The sequence below is a fragment of the Syngnathus acus genome, chromosome 1 (assembly GCF_901709675.1).
Source record: "Syngnathus acus chromosome 1, fSynAcu1.2, whole genome shotgun sequence".
NCBI classification, from domain to species: Eukaryota; Metazoa; Chordata; class Actinopteri; order Syngnathiformes; family Syngnathidae; genus Syngnathus; species Syngnathus acus.
Window position 1 is genome coordinate 1,650,773 of NC_051087.1, and position 12,536 is coordinate 1,663,308.

At 50.5% G+C, this 12,536-nt stretch overlaps 3 protein-coding genes across 3 annotated transcripts; all 3 read left to right on the plus strand.

Annotated features, from left to right (window-relative positions):
* Positions 1-127: 127 nt before the first annotated feature.
* LOC119120754 (PDZ and LIM domain protein 3-like) lies at positions 128-4,647 on the plus strand. The gene is made up of 7 exons (XM_037247985.1): positions 128-296; positions 2,567-2,718; positions 2,786-2,870; positions 2,936-3,123; positions 3,718-3,845; positions 3,913-4,024; positions 4,332-4,647. The coding sequence occupies exons 1-7, from the start codon at positions 204-206 to the stop codon at positions 4,501-4,503; spliced, it is 930 nt and encodes a 309-aa protein (XP_037103880.1). The 5' UTR covers positions 128-203; the 3' UTR covers positions 4,504-4,647.
* A 691-nt stretch (positions 4,648-5,338) lies between these two features.
* On the plus strand, positions 5,339-8,033 carry LOC119121524 (C-type mannose receptor 2-like). Its single transcript, XM_037249137.1, has 8 exons — positions 5,339-5,711; positions 6,450-6,649; positions 6,713-6,816; positions 6,901-7,022; positions 7,092-7,154; positions 7,226-7,381; positions 7,453-7,529; positions 7,911-8,033. The coding sequence occupies exons 1-8, from the start codon at positions 5,642-5,644 to the stop codon at positions 8,031-8,033; spliced, it is 915 nt and encodes a 304-aa protein (XP_037105032.1). The 5' UTR covers positions 5,339-5,641.
* A 17-nt stretch (positions 8,034-8,050) lies between these two features.
* LOC119121570 lies at positions 8,051-12,477 on the plus strand. Its single transcript, XM_037249304.1, has 20 exons — positions 8,051-8,136; positions 8,212-8,382; positions 8,451-8,570; positions 8,641-8,751; positions 8,831-8,866; positions 8,942-9,076; positions 9,142-9,285; positions 9,378-9,509; positions 9,580-9,734; positions 10,215-10,338; positions 10,407-10,464; positions 10,534-10,600; positions 10,667-10,800; positions 10,875-10,918; positions 10,983-11,156; positions 11,218-11,372; positions 11,450-11,593; positions 11,918-12,006; positions 12,082-12,253; positions 12,313-12,477. Exons 2-20 carry the CDS (start codon positions 8,274-8,276, stop codon positions 12,475-12,477), a joined length of 2,268 nt encoding a protein of 755 aa, XP_037105199.1. The 5' UTR covers positions 8,051-8,136; positions 8,212-8,273.
* The last annotated feature ends 59 nt before the right edge of the window (positions 12,478-12,536 follow it).

A 12,536-nucleotide genomic window follows, 5' to 3' on the forward strand; every position in this document is an offset into this window, starting at 1 on the left:
AGTGGGGGGGGGTGTACTGTCCTGAGAAGTATTCCGAACAAGAAATGCGAGTGCAGCGCAGCCAAAAACTGACCAGTGGCGTTCCTTTTTGGGGGTTGGACCACGGCCTACCACCCCGGTCCACCCCCGACGGGCTCTTCCTTGATATCACTTCACTGTCAGACTCCCCTCAGTGTGTCGGGACGTCGCCGCTGAAAGGGGCCATGGCATTCAAGGTGGTCCTGAACGGGCCAGCCCCCTGGGGCTTCCGTCTGGTCGGTGGCAAAGACTTTGCCCAGCCACTCACCATCTCCAGGGTGAGTTTGTGATTTACTTATTCCATCTCATTTGTTCCATCTCCCAAAAAGAAAGTTCCTATGGAAGCGGTGGTTGGGGGGAAGGGGTTGCTTTCAAAATGGGTGTGACTTTGCACCTGTGCCAGTGTGTTTGCTGTAAGCTTAGATACAAATAGCATCTTGTGTCACAGACACATGTATATATATATATGCAGTGGATATAAAAAGTCTACACACCCCTGATCAAATGCCACATTTTGATGATTCAAGAATTTGGAACTAAGAAACACTTCCCCGCCAAATCTGAATTCTGTTAGTTATACGAGGGTGTGCAACAGCTTTATTGTTTTCTTCCAAATGAGTTGTATAGTTCCTATGTTACACGGCTGGTAGAGTTTTGTTTTATTTTGGTCTGGTAGTTTTATACCACAAGAACCTGACATTTGAACAGGGGTGTGTAGACTTTTTATATTCGCTGGATTACACACACAAGGTTTTTTAGCACATGCGGGAGTTCCAGTAAATGTTACCAGACACGGCGGTGTGTGTGTGTGCGTGTGTGTGTGAATGGACAGACTGATGTTTACGGTACAAATTACAGATACCAGGTATCGGATTAATGTATCGGGTGCTTTTGAAGCAGGTCGATACTAGCCACTAATACTCTAGGAAAACAAAAGAAAACTGACGTCGAATGTCTTCCTTGCCAGTAGTTGGCGCTATACTGCTGCCTTTAGACTCATCGGCAACTCATAATGTACTGTATGTCAGAAAGAAATTCAGGTCTTCGTTCAGAATGAGCTGTCGGTTTTATTTGAAAAGTTATGTACCGTGAACACTGGTAGTATCGCTACTTGGTATCGGTGCGTACTCGAGTGGATAGTCATACAAGTCTGAAAAAGTGGTAACGAACATCCCTACACAAAAAGATATCATTATCTCCAACAACTACAGTGGCCCGCAAGGCTCTAAAAGCCAAGATGACCAAGAGATCTTTTTGGGAAGTGTTAAGACAACAAGTTGGTCAAACAAATACACGACATGAATAACGAGAGTTGAAAAGCACATTTGCAGCGTGCATGACACAAGAGCAGGAGCATTACAACAATTTAGACGCGATTCGATCTACTAATCCATCACCAGTGCCTGAGTGCTATTCTTAGGAAAAGACATCAGGAACAACTGGAGCCATCATTACAAGGCCACTCTGTGTGTCTGTGCGTGTGCGCACACGTGCGCGCGCTTCCACTGCCATTTTAGGAGAGGAACATCATCTCTTGGTCTATATGGGCTGCCAGTAGAATGTAAACACAAATGTTGGCTGTGTTTTTTTTTTTCTTTTATTCTTAAAGCGATACACACACACACACTTTTATTTGTGTGACATAGCAGACCTTCAGAATTTCGGATATTAACCGGGCAATACCAATGTTTTTATAACATAATTGCGTGACTAAATTAAAAAAAATATATATATTTCTTTTGCGTTTCACCTGTACTTTATTTTCCTTTCCATGCAATACGGAAACATTATCAGCACATAAACTAAAAAAACATACATAAATATCTCCAGTGGATAGCCGTTAACATCCTCGTCAGTATGCAGTGGCGTTTATTTTGGCGACTCAAGTGATCCCGTGAGGAAACATCTGTTTATTTTTTTGCCACATGCAAGCTCATGTTCACCAACTGTGTGCTAATTTTGGCAACATGACAGCGAGAACAAAGCCTCGAATGTGCGTTGTTTGCATTTTCTCTACGTTTCTGTCTTATACCAAAAAAAGAACAATCCTGAAAATAAAAATAAAATTTTCTGTATATGACAATAAATTTGTAAAAATATTTCTATAGAACTGGTAGTGATTGATAATTAAATATTATCTTGTAAGAGATTTGGCTAACAAATTTCTGTGGAAATCAAAAGTACTTTTTGCTAATTAAAAAATATTTTGGGTGCATGAAGAGAATCCCCCTCCAAAAAACAGTGCTCATTTCTGACATTCCAAGCAGCAAAACATCTGATGCGTGCTGTAAATCAGCACTCCCATTTGGAATCCACTGTCAAGGTCTTATTTATAGTCACATGACCTCATTGTGTGGCTGTGTGTGCGCGCATGTAGTAATGTAATAAGGTCACCCCAGAATGTTCTTTGGCAACCTTCAACTTGCTCTTCTGCGACCTCTCGTTAGCCTTCTCCCATCTGATAGCAGATCAGTCCGGGAAGGGCCAAAGCAGAAGTGTAAGAATGGATGATAAAGTGACGGAGGGATGACCGCTCTCCTCTTCCTAGGTCACGCCTGGGAGCAAAGCGTCCGTGGCCAACCTTTGCGCCGGCGACCTGATCGTGGCCATTGAGGACTCGTCCGCCGCCGACATGCTGCACTGCGACGCTCAGAACAAAATCAAAGAGGCGACCAATCAGCTCACGCTCACCGTGGAAAGGTGAATGCAAATCTCTTCAAAATGTTTATATCTTTATATATTCCAACCATGTTTGTGGTGTTCTTAGAGGCGAAGCTAAACTGTGGTCGCCGCTGGTGTCGGGAGACGGCAAAGTCAGCCCCTTTAAGGTCAACCTGGAAGCCGAACCGCAGGTTAGTCGTCGTACCCGAGTTGAACTGCTTCTGTCTGTCCATTTCAACTTTGACCTTTGGCGCAGGAGTACAAGGCCATCGGCACGGCGCACAACCGGCGAGCTCAGCCCTTTGTGGCGGCGGCCAACATCGACGACACGCGTCAGGTGGTCAGCACCACCTATAACACACCTATTGGGCTCTACTCTTCTGGGAACATCCAGGACGCCATGGAGGGACAGATGAAAGGAATCGTCGCGCCCAAATCCGAAAGGTCAGTAGCGCCGTCATGTCGCTATGACAATATAAATATTCATCAAGCCAAGCTTGAGTGTTGCGTAACCTGATGAAGAAGCAATACATGCGTTGTTCCGGGCCATTTCCTGCTTAGACGGGCCGCGCCGGGCATTCGGGGTCGCTCTTAGTATGTTGAAAGATGCGCCGAGTGAGTTTTTGTAGGTCAAGTGGAATGACTCATTGTTTGGTGCCTCACCTGTTATGCAAGGTATAATAAGTGAGGTGGTATTTTTTAAATATATTTAAAAATAAATATTATATAAATATTTGCAACAATTATTAGCAGTAAAAAAAAAAAAAATTCAAATTTAAACACTTTTAGAAAACTGTTAATATATGCACATCTCACCTTGAGAGATACACAACAGGTATTAAGCGCTTCGATATTGCTTGTTTTGTGCATTTCTGCTTTTTATTCCATTTTGCATCATTTTGTAAAATGCTTTTTTTTTTTCATTAAATTGAATAAATCAATCTCTGGGGAGCAAAAGCGACACCTGTACCAAATTGAATCGAATGGTAAACCCACTGAATCAAATGGAATCAGCCATGGTGGCGCTTTTGCACGCAGCCCGAGGACGTTGGCTAACATCGAGGACTCGGACGTCTATCGCATGCTGCAGAAGGACCATGAGGAACCGGGAGAACCTAGACAGTCGGGATCCTTCAAGGCGCTGCAGGAATATGTCGAGAGCGACGGTCAGTTCACAACGACCCGAAATGTGGAATGCTGATGGAATGAGGTTCTGAGATACGGTTCCTGCAGGCACTAAGCCGATAGTGACCAGGACTGTTAAGGCGCCCACCACCAAACCCAGCGCTCCCACCGGAAACCTGCAGAAACTTCCCATCTGCGACAAGTGTGGAAACGGCATTGTGTAAGTGCATATTAACATACCATCAAATTAGAATGCCAAATATAACAGGGACCAAAAACAGTGAAAATCCTTGAACGACTTGTAATTCTATACCATGCCACAAGATGGCGCAAAGCAGATCATAGAGGACCAACATAACTGTTTCAAATGAGTAGGGTATTCATTTCCCAGTTGTATAGCTTGGAAAAAAAAGACATAAAATAAATTGTTAAAAGAAACCATAAGAATTTTTATGTTTAAAATAAACCCAGTAAATTTAAATGCTGCTTTTTGCATTTTTTTTTTTTCTTTTTTCACACTGGTCCAGTGGTACAGTGGTGAAGGCCCGCGACATGTTCCGCCACCCGACTTGCTTCGTGTGCGCCGACTGCGACGTCAATCTGAAGCAGAAGGGTTATTTCTTCGTGGAAGGCCAACTGTACTGCGAGACCCACGCCCGGGCCAGGAGCAGACCCCCACCCGAGAGTCACGACTTGTAGGGAAGGGACTCGCCCACCGAGGGACACCGCCTGGTCACCGCTTTCCTGTCCAGCTAAATGACATCACTTCCTGTTCACTAATGTCCCCATTTCCAGTTTTTGATTCATCATTGAGCCAATAAAGACACCTCAGCCTACCAACAATCTTTATTTTTTATTATTATACACATATATATCTATATATATGTTGTGTCCAGAGTCTATATAGGTATTGCTGTATTCAAATCATACTGGTCAAATTTCTGTTTTCCTTTGGTCAAATTATGTTATCTGGTTTTCTTGTGTCCACTTTTTTCTTCAAGGTATATGATGGTGAAATGAGAAACCAGGACGGAAACGGATTCCTTCTTTGTCAGGACTTCGCCGCGACAACTTCCGCATTCCCCGTCACCTGACCCCTACTAACCAATCAGGTGCTAGCGGTTTTGGCGGTTGCAAGTGAATGAGTAAAAGTCGAAGTAATTTTCAAACATAAATGTCGATATATATTTTAACAAATCAGCTTTGTTTTGATACATTTCTAAATGGTATACAGGTCGCACTATGTAGATTGCGCGTCTGGCCTTGAAACTTTGGTTGTATTCGGGACAGGACTAGATCAGCGCAAATGCTTCCTCCCGCTTCTTTTTGCCACCACATGCTCGCACACTCTCCGCCTTCGTTGAAAGCCGTGACGAAAACGGGGCGAGCGAGGCGCTGCCCTCGGGCAAAGCTTTAAAATGACATCAGAAAGTCCTGCCTCACGGCTTGCGGCTGTTTTGTCAAAGGGCGACAGCAGCTGTTGTACGGGGCAGCGCGCTCCGCTGCGCCACCTTTGCGCCATCTTTGCGCTTTGGTGCGTGACTGCGCGTGAGCTTACCTGCTCGGCTTTATAAGCCGGCCAGGTACCCCTGACCCGCATCTACTCACCACTGGCCCATTTGCAGAGACCTGGATAATACCCGGCGCTGCTTCAGAGCCTTGATTCTCCTTCAACTTCTGTTTCGGCTTCAAGTTCTGCTCAACTTCAAGTTCTCCTTCAACTCCCTCTTCTGCTTCATTTTCTGCTTCAACTTCAGGTTCTCCTTCAACTCCCTCTTCTGCTTCATTTTCTGCTTTAGGTTCTGTCTGCGTGGGCCAGGCTGCCCGATTGGACATCATGAGCATCCCCACCACACTTGTGGTGGCATTGGCACTGACTTTGTGCGCCTGGATTACGCTTTGTGGAGGTAATTGGAATGTTTGAAGAAATATAAAAACAAAGCAAATAGCAAGAATTGAAGGCGCCAATTTGGATAAAATAACTTGAAGGGGGGGGGGGGGGGGGGTAACGTTTGAAATTGTGGCGGCGTCGAGCGCAGCTAGCACCCTTGCACATTTTTTTCGATTTCTTTTTTACCGTCTCAACTGTTCAGCGCTGCTACACAAAACAATGCTTCTACTCTGCAATGCTTTGCGGGGAAAAGACGATTCAGTCTGTTGCGTCCGACACGCACGAGCTCGTTAATATTTTTCTGCCGTTACTTTTTGTTTTCCTTCAATAAAAGGTAAAAGCGCCGCCGTGTTTTTTTTTTTTTTTTTGTGATTGCGTCTGTGTTCTCGTCGCGTCTTGTTTATCTACGTTTTTCGCTCTTTGTTTTTCTAAGTTCGGTGAGTACGCAACGTTCTTTGGCAAAGTTTCACCTTCAAGCACCTTAAGGCCGCTTTGATTTTTTTTTCGGGTATAGTTAAAAAGAAAAAAGCGCTCTATTAATAGGCAAATCGCGGGTGAGATGACTAGCTTAACTTGAAAGTTTTTCTTTTGACACGCAGACACACACACAACGTCATATGTGAGAATCGAACTCAGTGTCGGCAAAAGTTACTTCGTGTGAATGCGTTACTCCCTTGCGACCACGCGAGGGCGCCGTTTTCAGGCGCTGATATGTCAGACTGAACAGCCAGCCAAATGTGCCCTCCCTCGTCAGACATTTCGTGCGATTCCGGATGGGAGGTGTTCGGCTCCAGCTGCTACAAGAAGATGCCAGCCACCAACGGTTGGCTGGGGGCCCGTTTACACTGCGCCCTGGAGGGCGGCGACCTGGTCTCCTTCAACTCATTGGCCGAGGAAGATTTTGTGAAGGGCAAAATGGGGGACGACCCGTTCTGGATCGGACTCTCCAACCTGGTGAGTTTAAATGCAAGGAGGGGCCTGTGCTGGGTTGACAACCGCGATTGGTCTCCTCCGCAGGAATGCGGCCATAAGTTGTGTCATCGAATGTCAGGCAAGGAGCCGAAATGGTCCGACGACACACCGCTGATCTACAGCAACTGGGGTCCCGGTCAAGCCGTAAGGTAAGAAAGTCACATTGTGGAGCGAGCCCGCGCAACAAAAGCCTGACAGACAGCATTGTTGTCGCTGCCCCCCAACCCCGACAGCACCACATCGGAGTCCTGTACCTACTTCAACTCAAAAGCACATCACAGCGACCAGTCCAACAAGTGGAGAACCGGCTTGTGCGAGTCCTCCCTGGCGTACATGTGCAAACGCTCGCCCGACGGTAAGCCGCTTGTCGTCGGTCATATCGAGGAGAGGAGCGCCGCCCGTCACGTTGTCTTCCCGCACGCAGGCTGCCCGGACGGACAACCGTGCTCCAAGAAGGCTGACCGTTTGGCTCTCTCTCCGGTGCAAAGTGAGTGGCTTCTTTGTGCACCTTGGCCGCCCTGTCACAGGTTTCTCCTCAATCTTACTTTGGGCCTTCAGCTTCCGCCTGCGACCCCGGCTACTTGCTCTACGGCCCTTTTTGCTACCGCTTCTTGGAGACCAAAAAAACTTGGCAGGCAGCTGAGGATGACTGCGTCGCACGGGGAGGTCACCTGGCAAGCGTCCACTCGCATGAAGACGGCAAATGGATGCTGGGTGAGCACCAAGGGCCACCATCACGTTTTGGGTGCTCTTCTTACATTAAAGCTGAGTTCTCCCTCTGCAAGCTCACACAGCCCCTTATCCTTGGCTGGGACTGCATAAACCATCGGACAAGTTTGAGTGGACTGACAAAACGTCTTCAGTAAGTAACACACTCACGGTAAGTTTGGAGTAAGTTCAAGTTAAAGTCCCAATGATGGTCACACACACATCTGGGTGTGGTGAAATTTGTCCTCTGCATTGAACCCATCCCCGTGTGATTTTAATCCATCCCCTGGGAGAGAGGGGAGTAGTGAGCAGCAGCGGTGCCACCGCGCTCAGGAATCATTTGGTGATCAAAAGCCAAGTGTGAAGAAAAAAGGCTTACAAACTGTTCTGACATGGTGAAGGAAACTGCTTATTTTCACCTTTCAGAACTTTGGCCAAATTGCGAGATGATGACAGTAGTGGTAGAATGTTGTCGAGAGAGTGAGGAAAGCATAAGGGCAACGCGCTGAGCACATGTTACCAATGTCGTCCACAGGACCTCATCTTGTGGCACCCAGGTCATCCAAATAAAAACCTCTACGGTGCTCTGTCACACATTGGACTGATCTATGTCGACAGCAGCAGCACACTGAGCTCCATCTGTCAAAACGGTGCGTAGGCCGTGCGCCGTCATCACCGGGCACTTTTTGTTTACGCTCATGCTTGTTCTCATTTGCGCTCCCTTGCAGCCAGGTCCACCAGTCCTCCTCCGCCGCTCCCAGGTGGGTCAGGGGCCGGCGGCACGTGTTCCCGCCCGTGCGCCATCCGCGGCGATTCTCACCACTTGTGCCTTGCAGCCTGGAGCGACAAATGCGGCTGGGAGTGGCTGGACAACCCCGCCAACGACTTCTGCTACCTGATGAGAGGGAACCAGCTCAAAAGCTGGAAGGAGGGGCGCGACGACTGCAACCGACACGATGCCCATCTGCTCACTATCACGGACTCTCACGAGCAGGCCTTTGTGCACGGTGTGTGTGTGTGTCTTAATGTCTGCACTTGTGTTTTGGCGCGACCATGTGGAAACTTTGATTCAAAGGTCACAGCAAAGCCGTGCTCACCACTCCCTCGCTGTGGCTGGACGCCGACGCCCCCTTCGCCGAGAGCGGCGGCCGGTGGGCCGACGGCTCCCCGTTCAGCTACGTCCACCTGAGCGCCGGTTTGTGGCGAGCCACGCTCATGTTCCCATTCAGGAACTTAGCGCTGAGTCTCTGTTGGCCCCCTTGCAGGTCACCATGGCGACAAAGTTGGGGGACGCTGTCTTTCCTTTCTCATTGACAACGGCGACTGGAAATTTGACGTGTGCGAGATCAAGAGAGGCTACATCTGCAAGACAAGAGGTAGGAGGGCGGGGCGGGGTGGGACGGGCCGCGACCCTCTAGCTCAAGGTGTGCTGACGTTTGCCTTTGGTCCTTGCAGCGGCGACAGCGCAACAAGCTACGCTGCCTCACGCCGGTAAGAAATTGCCGCTTGCAAAGATGGCCGCCAGAACTAATTAACCTGCCCTGACTCGCCCCCGCCCGCCCGCAGGTTTCCTCAAGCAAGAGATATGCGAGAACGCCGACAACCGAGCCATTTGCCCCGAGGACAGAGTCATGCGCATCCAGTCGGCCTTCTACGGACGGAGGAGCAGCAACGTCTGCTCGGCCCAACGCGGCTCAGACGGTAGGAGGCCCCGCCGACTGTCGGCCGTCCTTTAGCTGACGTGTCAACTTGGTGCCCTCTCGCAGCCAAATGTACGGTGGAAGGTGCCCTCCTTCACTACAGGAAAGAGTGCGACAACTGCCACCAGTGCCTCGTCAAGCCCATGAAGGAGGACCCCTGCCCCGAGGTCTCCAAATACCTCCAGATGGTCTACACCTGCGAAACGGACGGTAGGTGTCGTCTCGTCTTTGCCAAATGAATTGTTGTGTGCCAAACCAGGTAAGCCCATGAGGCCCTGAATAACATTTTTGGTTGTCCAAAGAGTGTTTTCACAGTTTAGGCAACACCCAAGGCAGCCTGAAAAAGTTGAAGCTGAGAGCCTCCTCCTCATTGAGCGGCTTCGGCCCCGACAAGGCTTGCCTCAATGGGAAAAGCTGCTGGAAACCGTTGAAGCGTACGTGGAGAACTCTGACACCGCCCCCCACACACACACACAAAATCTGGATTCTCCTTCCTTCCCTCAGCTATGGACAGCTGGATCGAGGTGGACTTAGGCGAGATGAAAAAAGTGACCGGGATGGAGATCCAGATGTGTCCTACGGCCTCCTCCAGGCACTGGTCCAGGTTTAAGATGACCCATAGTTTGGACGGACAGGACTGGACCGACCACTCCCAAATAGTGAGTGGGCAGCCGTGAGCCAACTTGCTCCACTCTCCTCCTCGCTCTCTCTCTCTCTCTCTCCATTTCTTTCTCCCTCTCTCATTTTCTCTTTCTCTCTCTCGCTCTCTCTCTCCTCTCTGTCTTTCCTCTCTCTTTTTCTCCTTTTCTCTTTCTCTCCTCTCTGTCTTTTTCCTATCTCTCCTTTTCTCTTTCTCCCTGTCTCCTTTTCTCTTTCTCGCTCCGTCTCTCTCCTGTCTCCCTTTCCCTTGCTCTCTTTCCCTCGTTCTTTCTCTCTTTTTCCTCTCTCCTTTTCTCTTTCTCCCTCTCTCCATATCTCTTTCTCTCTTTTTCTTGCTCCGTCTCTCTCCTGCCTCTCTTTCCCTTGCTCTCTTTCTCTCTCTTTCTCTCTCTGTCTTTTCTCTCTCTGTCTCTCTCTATTCCTCTCCATCTCTCTTCTGTCTGTCTGTCTCGCTCTCTCACCCTTGTCTTTCTGGCCAGCTTTCCCCCGGAGCGACTCAGACCCTGATGGAGCCCATGCTAGCCCAGTTCATCCGCATCCTGCCACTGGATCACCAATGGAACGTCGGCCTCCGCTTTGACGTCTTGGGATGCGCGCTTGACAGTAAGCGAGCTGCCGGCGCCGCGCTCACCGTCAAATAGGAAAACCAACCGTGACTCTCGCGTCCGCAGATGTGATCAGCTGCGACGAGCAGTTCGTCAATGTCGCCTTGGACAAGCAGCCCACTACGTGAGTGGTCGCAGCGCGTCCGAGCTTTCCAATCAAGTGCGAGTCTCGCAACGGCTGTGTCGTCCGCAGGGTCTTCTGTCCGCCGGGTTGCGCCAAGTTGGACCAGCAAGTCTACGGCACGTGGGGGTACAAAGAGGTACGTGACGGCGCCGCCCGCCACTCGCCTTCCTGGGCTCTGACGCGGCGCTTTGCGTGAGCGCAGGAATCTCACATCTGCGCCGCCGCCATCCACGCCGGCGTCATCGCTGACAAGACCGGAGGAAAGTGCACCTTGCTGAAAGCGCCGCCGCAGAAGAGCTTCCAAGCATCCGAACAGAACGGAATCCTCTCCAAACAGTGAGTGGGCCGCTTTCAGCGCGCGCTCTGATGACAGACGCCGGCTTAACGCGAGCGCCGGCATCGATCCGCAGACTGAACCAAGAGGGGCCTTTGGCTTTCACGTTTGCCGACGGAGGTGAGTCGCCGAAGCGCCGTGGCGTCAAACTTGTGCGTGACACCTGGCGATGTCTCATGGGCAGAGATGAGATGCTTGGGACCTGAGTGGGAGGAGTTTGCCGGCTTTTGCTACAACATTTTTGAGGACAAGAAGACCTGGGCCGAGGCTCAGCACGCCTGCGGGACTTTTGGCGCCCAGCTGGTGTCCGTGGGTTCCCTAGTGGAGCAGGAGTGGCTGAAGACGACTTTGTACTTTGGTACGCTGCCTCGCCTCGCCTCGTATGTTCGGAGGTGTGATGTCACGCCCTTCCTCTGCAGATGACAGCGACACGTGGACCGGACTCAATGACCTGGCTGTTCCCGGCATGTTCGTGTGGTCAGACCGCCGCCCTGTGACCTTGACCTTCTGGGCTGCCGGAGAGCCCAACAACGAGCTCCCCTTGGACGACAACTGCGTGGCGGCGGCTTACCAGGTGAGCTTGCAGGCATGCACGGCTACGCCCCCACCGGCAGCCACCCACACGCCCACCCACCCGCCTTTGTCTTTCAGACGGGACGCTGGATGCGGATGTTGTGCACGCAGCTCAATCGCTTCGTGTGCAAGATGCCCAAAGCGCATTACACCATCGCCGCTGGAGAGCCCGAGACGGAAAGCGGCGATTCCAAGGCCTTGTCCATGGTGTCGACTGGAACTGTGAGTGGCACGCAAAAGCATTTTTAGCCCAGGGTTGTCAAACTCATTTTTATCGCGGGCCACTTTGTCCTTGCGGCATCCCTCAGAGGGCCGTATTTCATATGAAACAGTTATTGTTCAAATTACTATGGAAAGGATGAATACAAATCATTAAAAAAAAAAAATCACACAAAATTGGTTTTAGCAAAAATCATGGGAGTTGACAAGGCGGGCCTGATTTGGCCCCCGGGCCATGAGTTTGACACCTACGCTTTCGCCGCTTGCTTCTTGATCTTGTGGCCAAATGCGTGGATTGCAATATACCATTGCGTATGCCCAATGCAGTGCAAAGACCTTGTCCTGGAAATGATGAAAGGTCTTCAGGTGGGAAGTACCATCACCATCAAAGGGCAGGGCAACGACAAGACCAAGAGGTACACCAGGGTAAAGAAGGCAATCGTTTGGGCAAAGCGCCAACGCCTGTGTGTGTGTGTGTGTCTCGCTCGCAGCTTCCAAGCCAGCTTGCTCAACGCCGACAACCAATCCATCCTGCAGCTCAAGCTGGACGCCGAGACCCGAACCGTCACGCTGAGCTCCCAACTGGACAGCGACCTGGACCAGCAGCAGCTAAACCAGCTGCACGTTGCCCGTATCCCCCTGCAACGTGGAGTGGACTTCAAGGTAATGCTCCATGCCCCGCACTCGCCAGCGCCCCCCGCCTAATTGCCTCTCTCGTACAGATCGTCATCAGCTGCGCCCAGCAAGTCTTCCGTGTTTTGGCCGGGGGCCACCGGCTGCACTACGCCTACCAGCGCCACCTCCGACTGGCAGACATCACGCTGCTGCGACTGCATGGCGACGTGTCGCTGAAGGTCGTCCGCCTGGCGACGGCGCCGCCCACCTGAGCCGCAAAAACTGCGACAACCCAACAGCGGCGGTCTCGTACCGTGCGCTGCCCGATAAG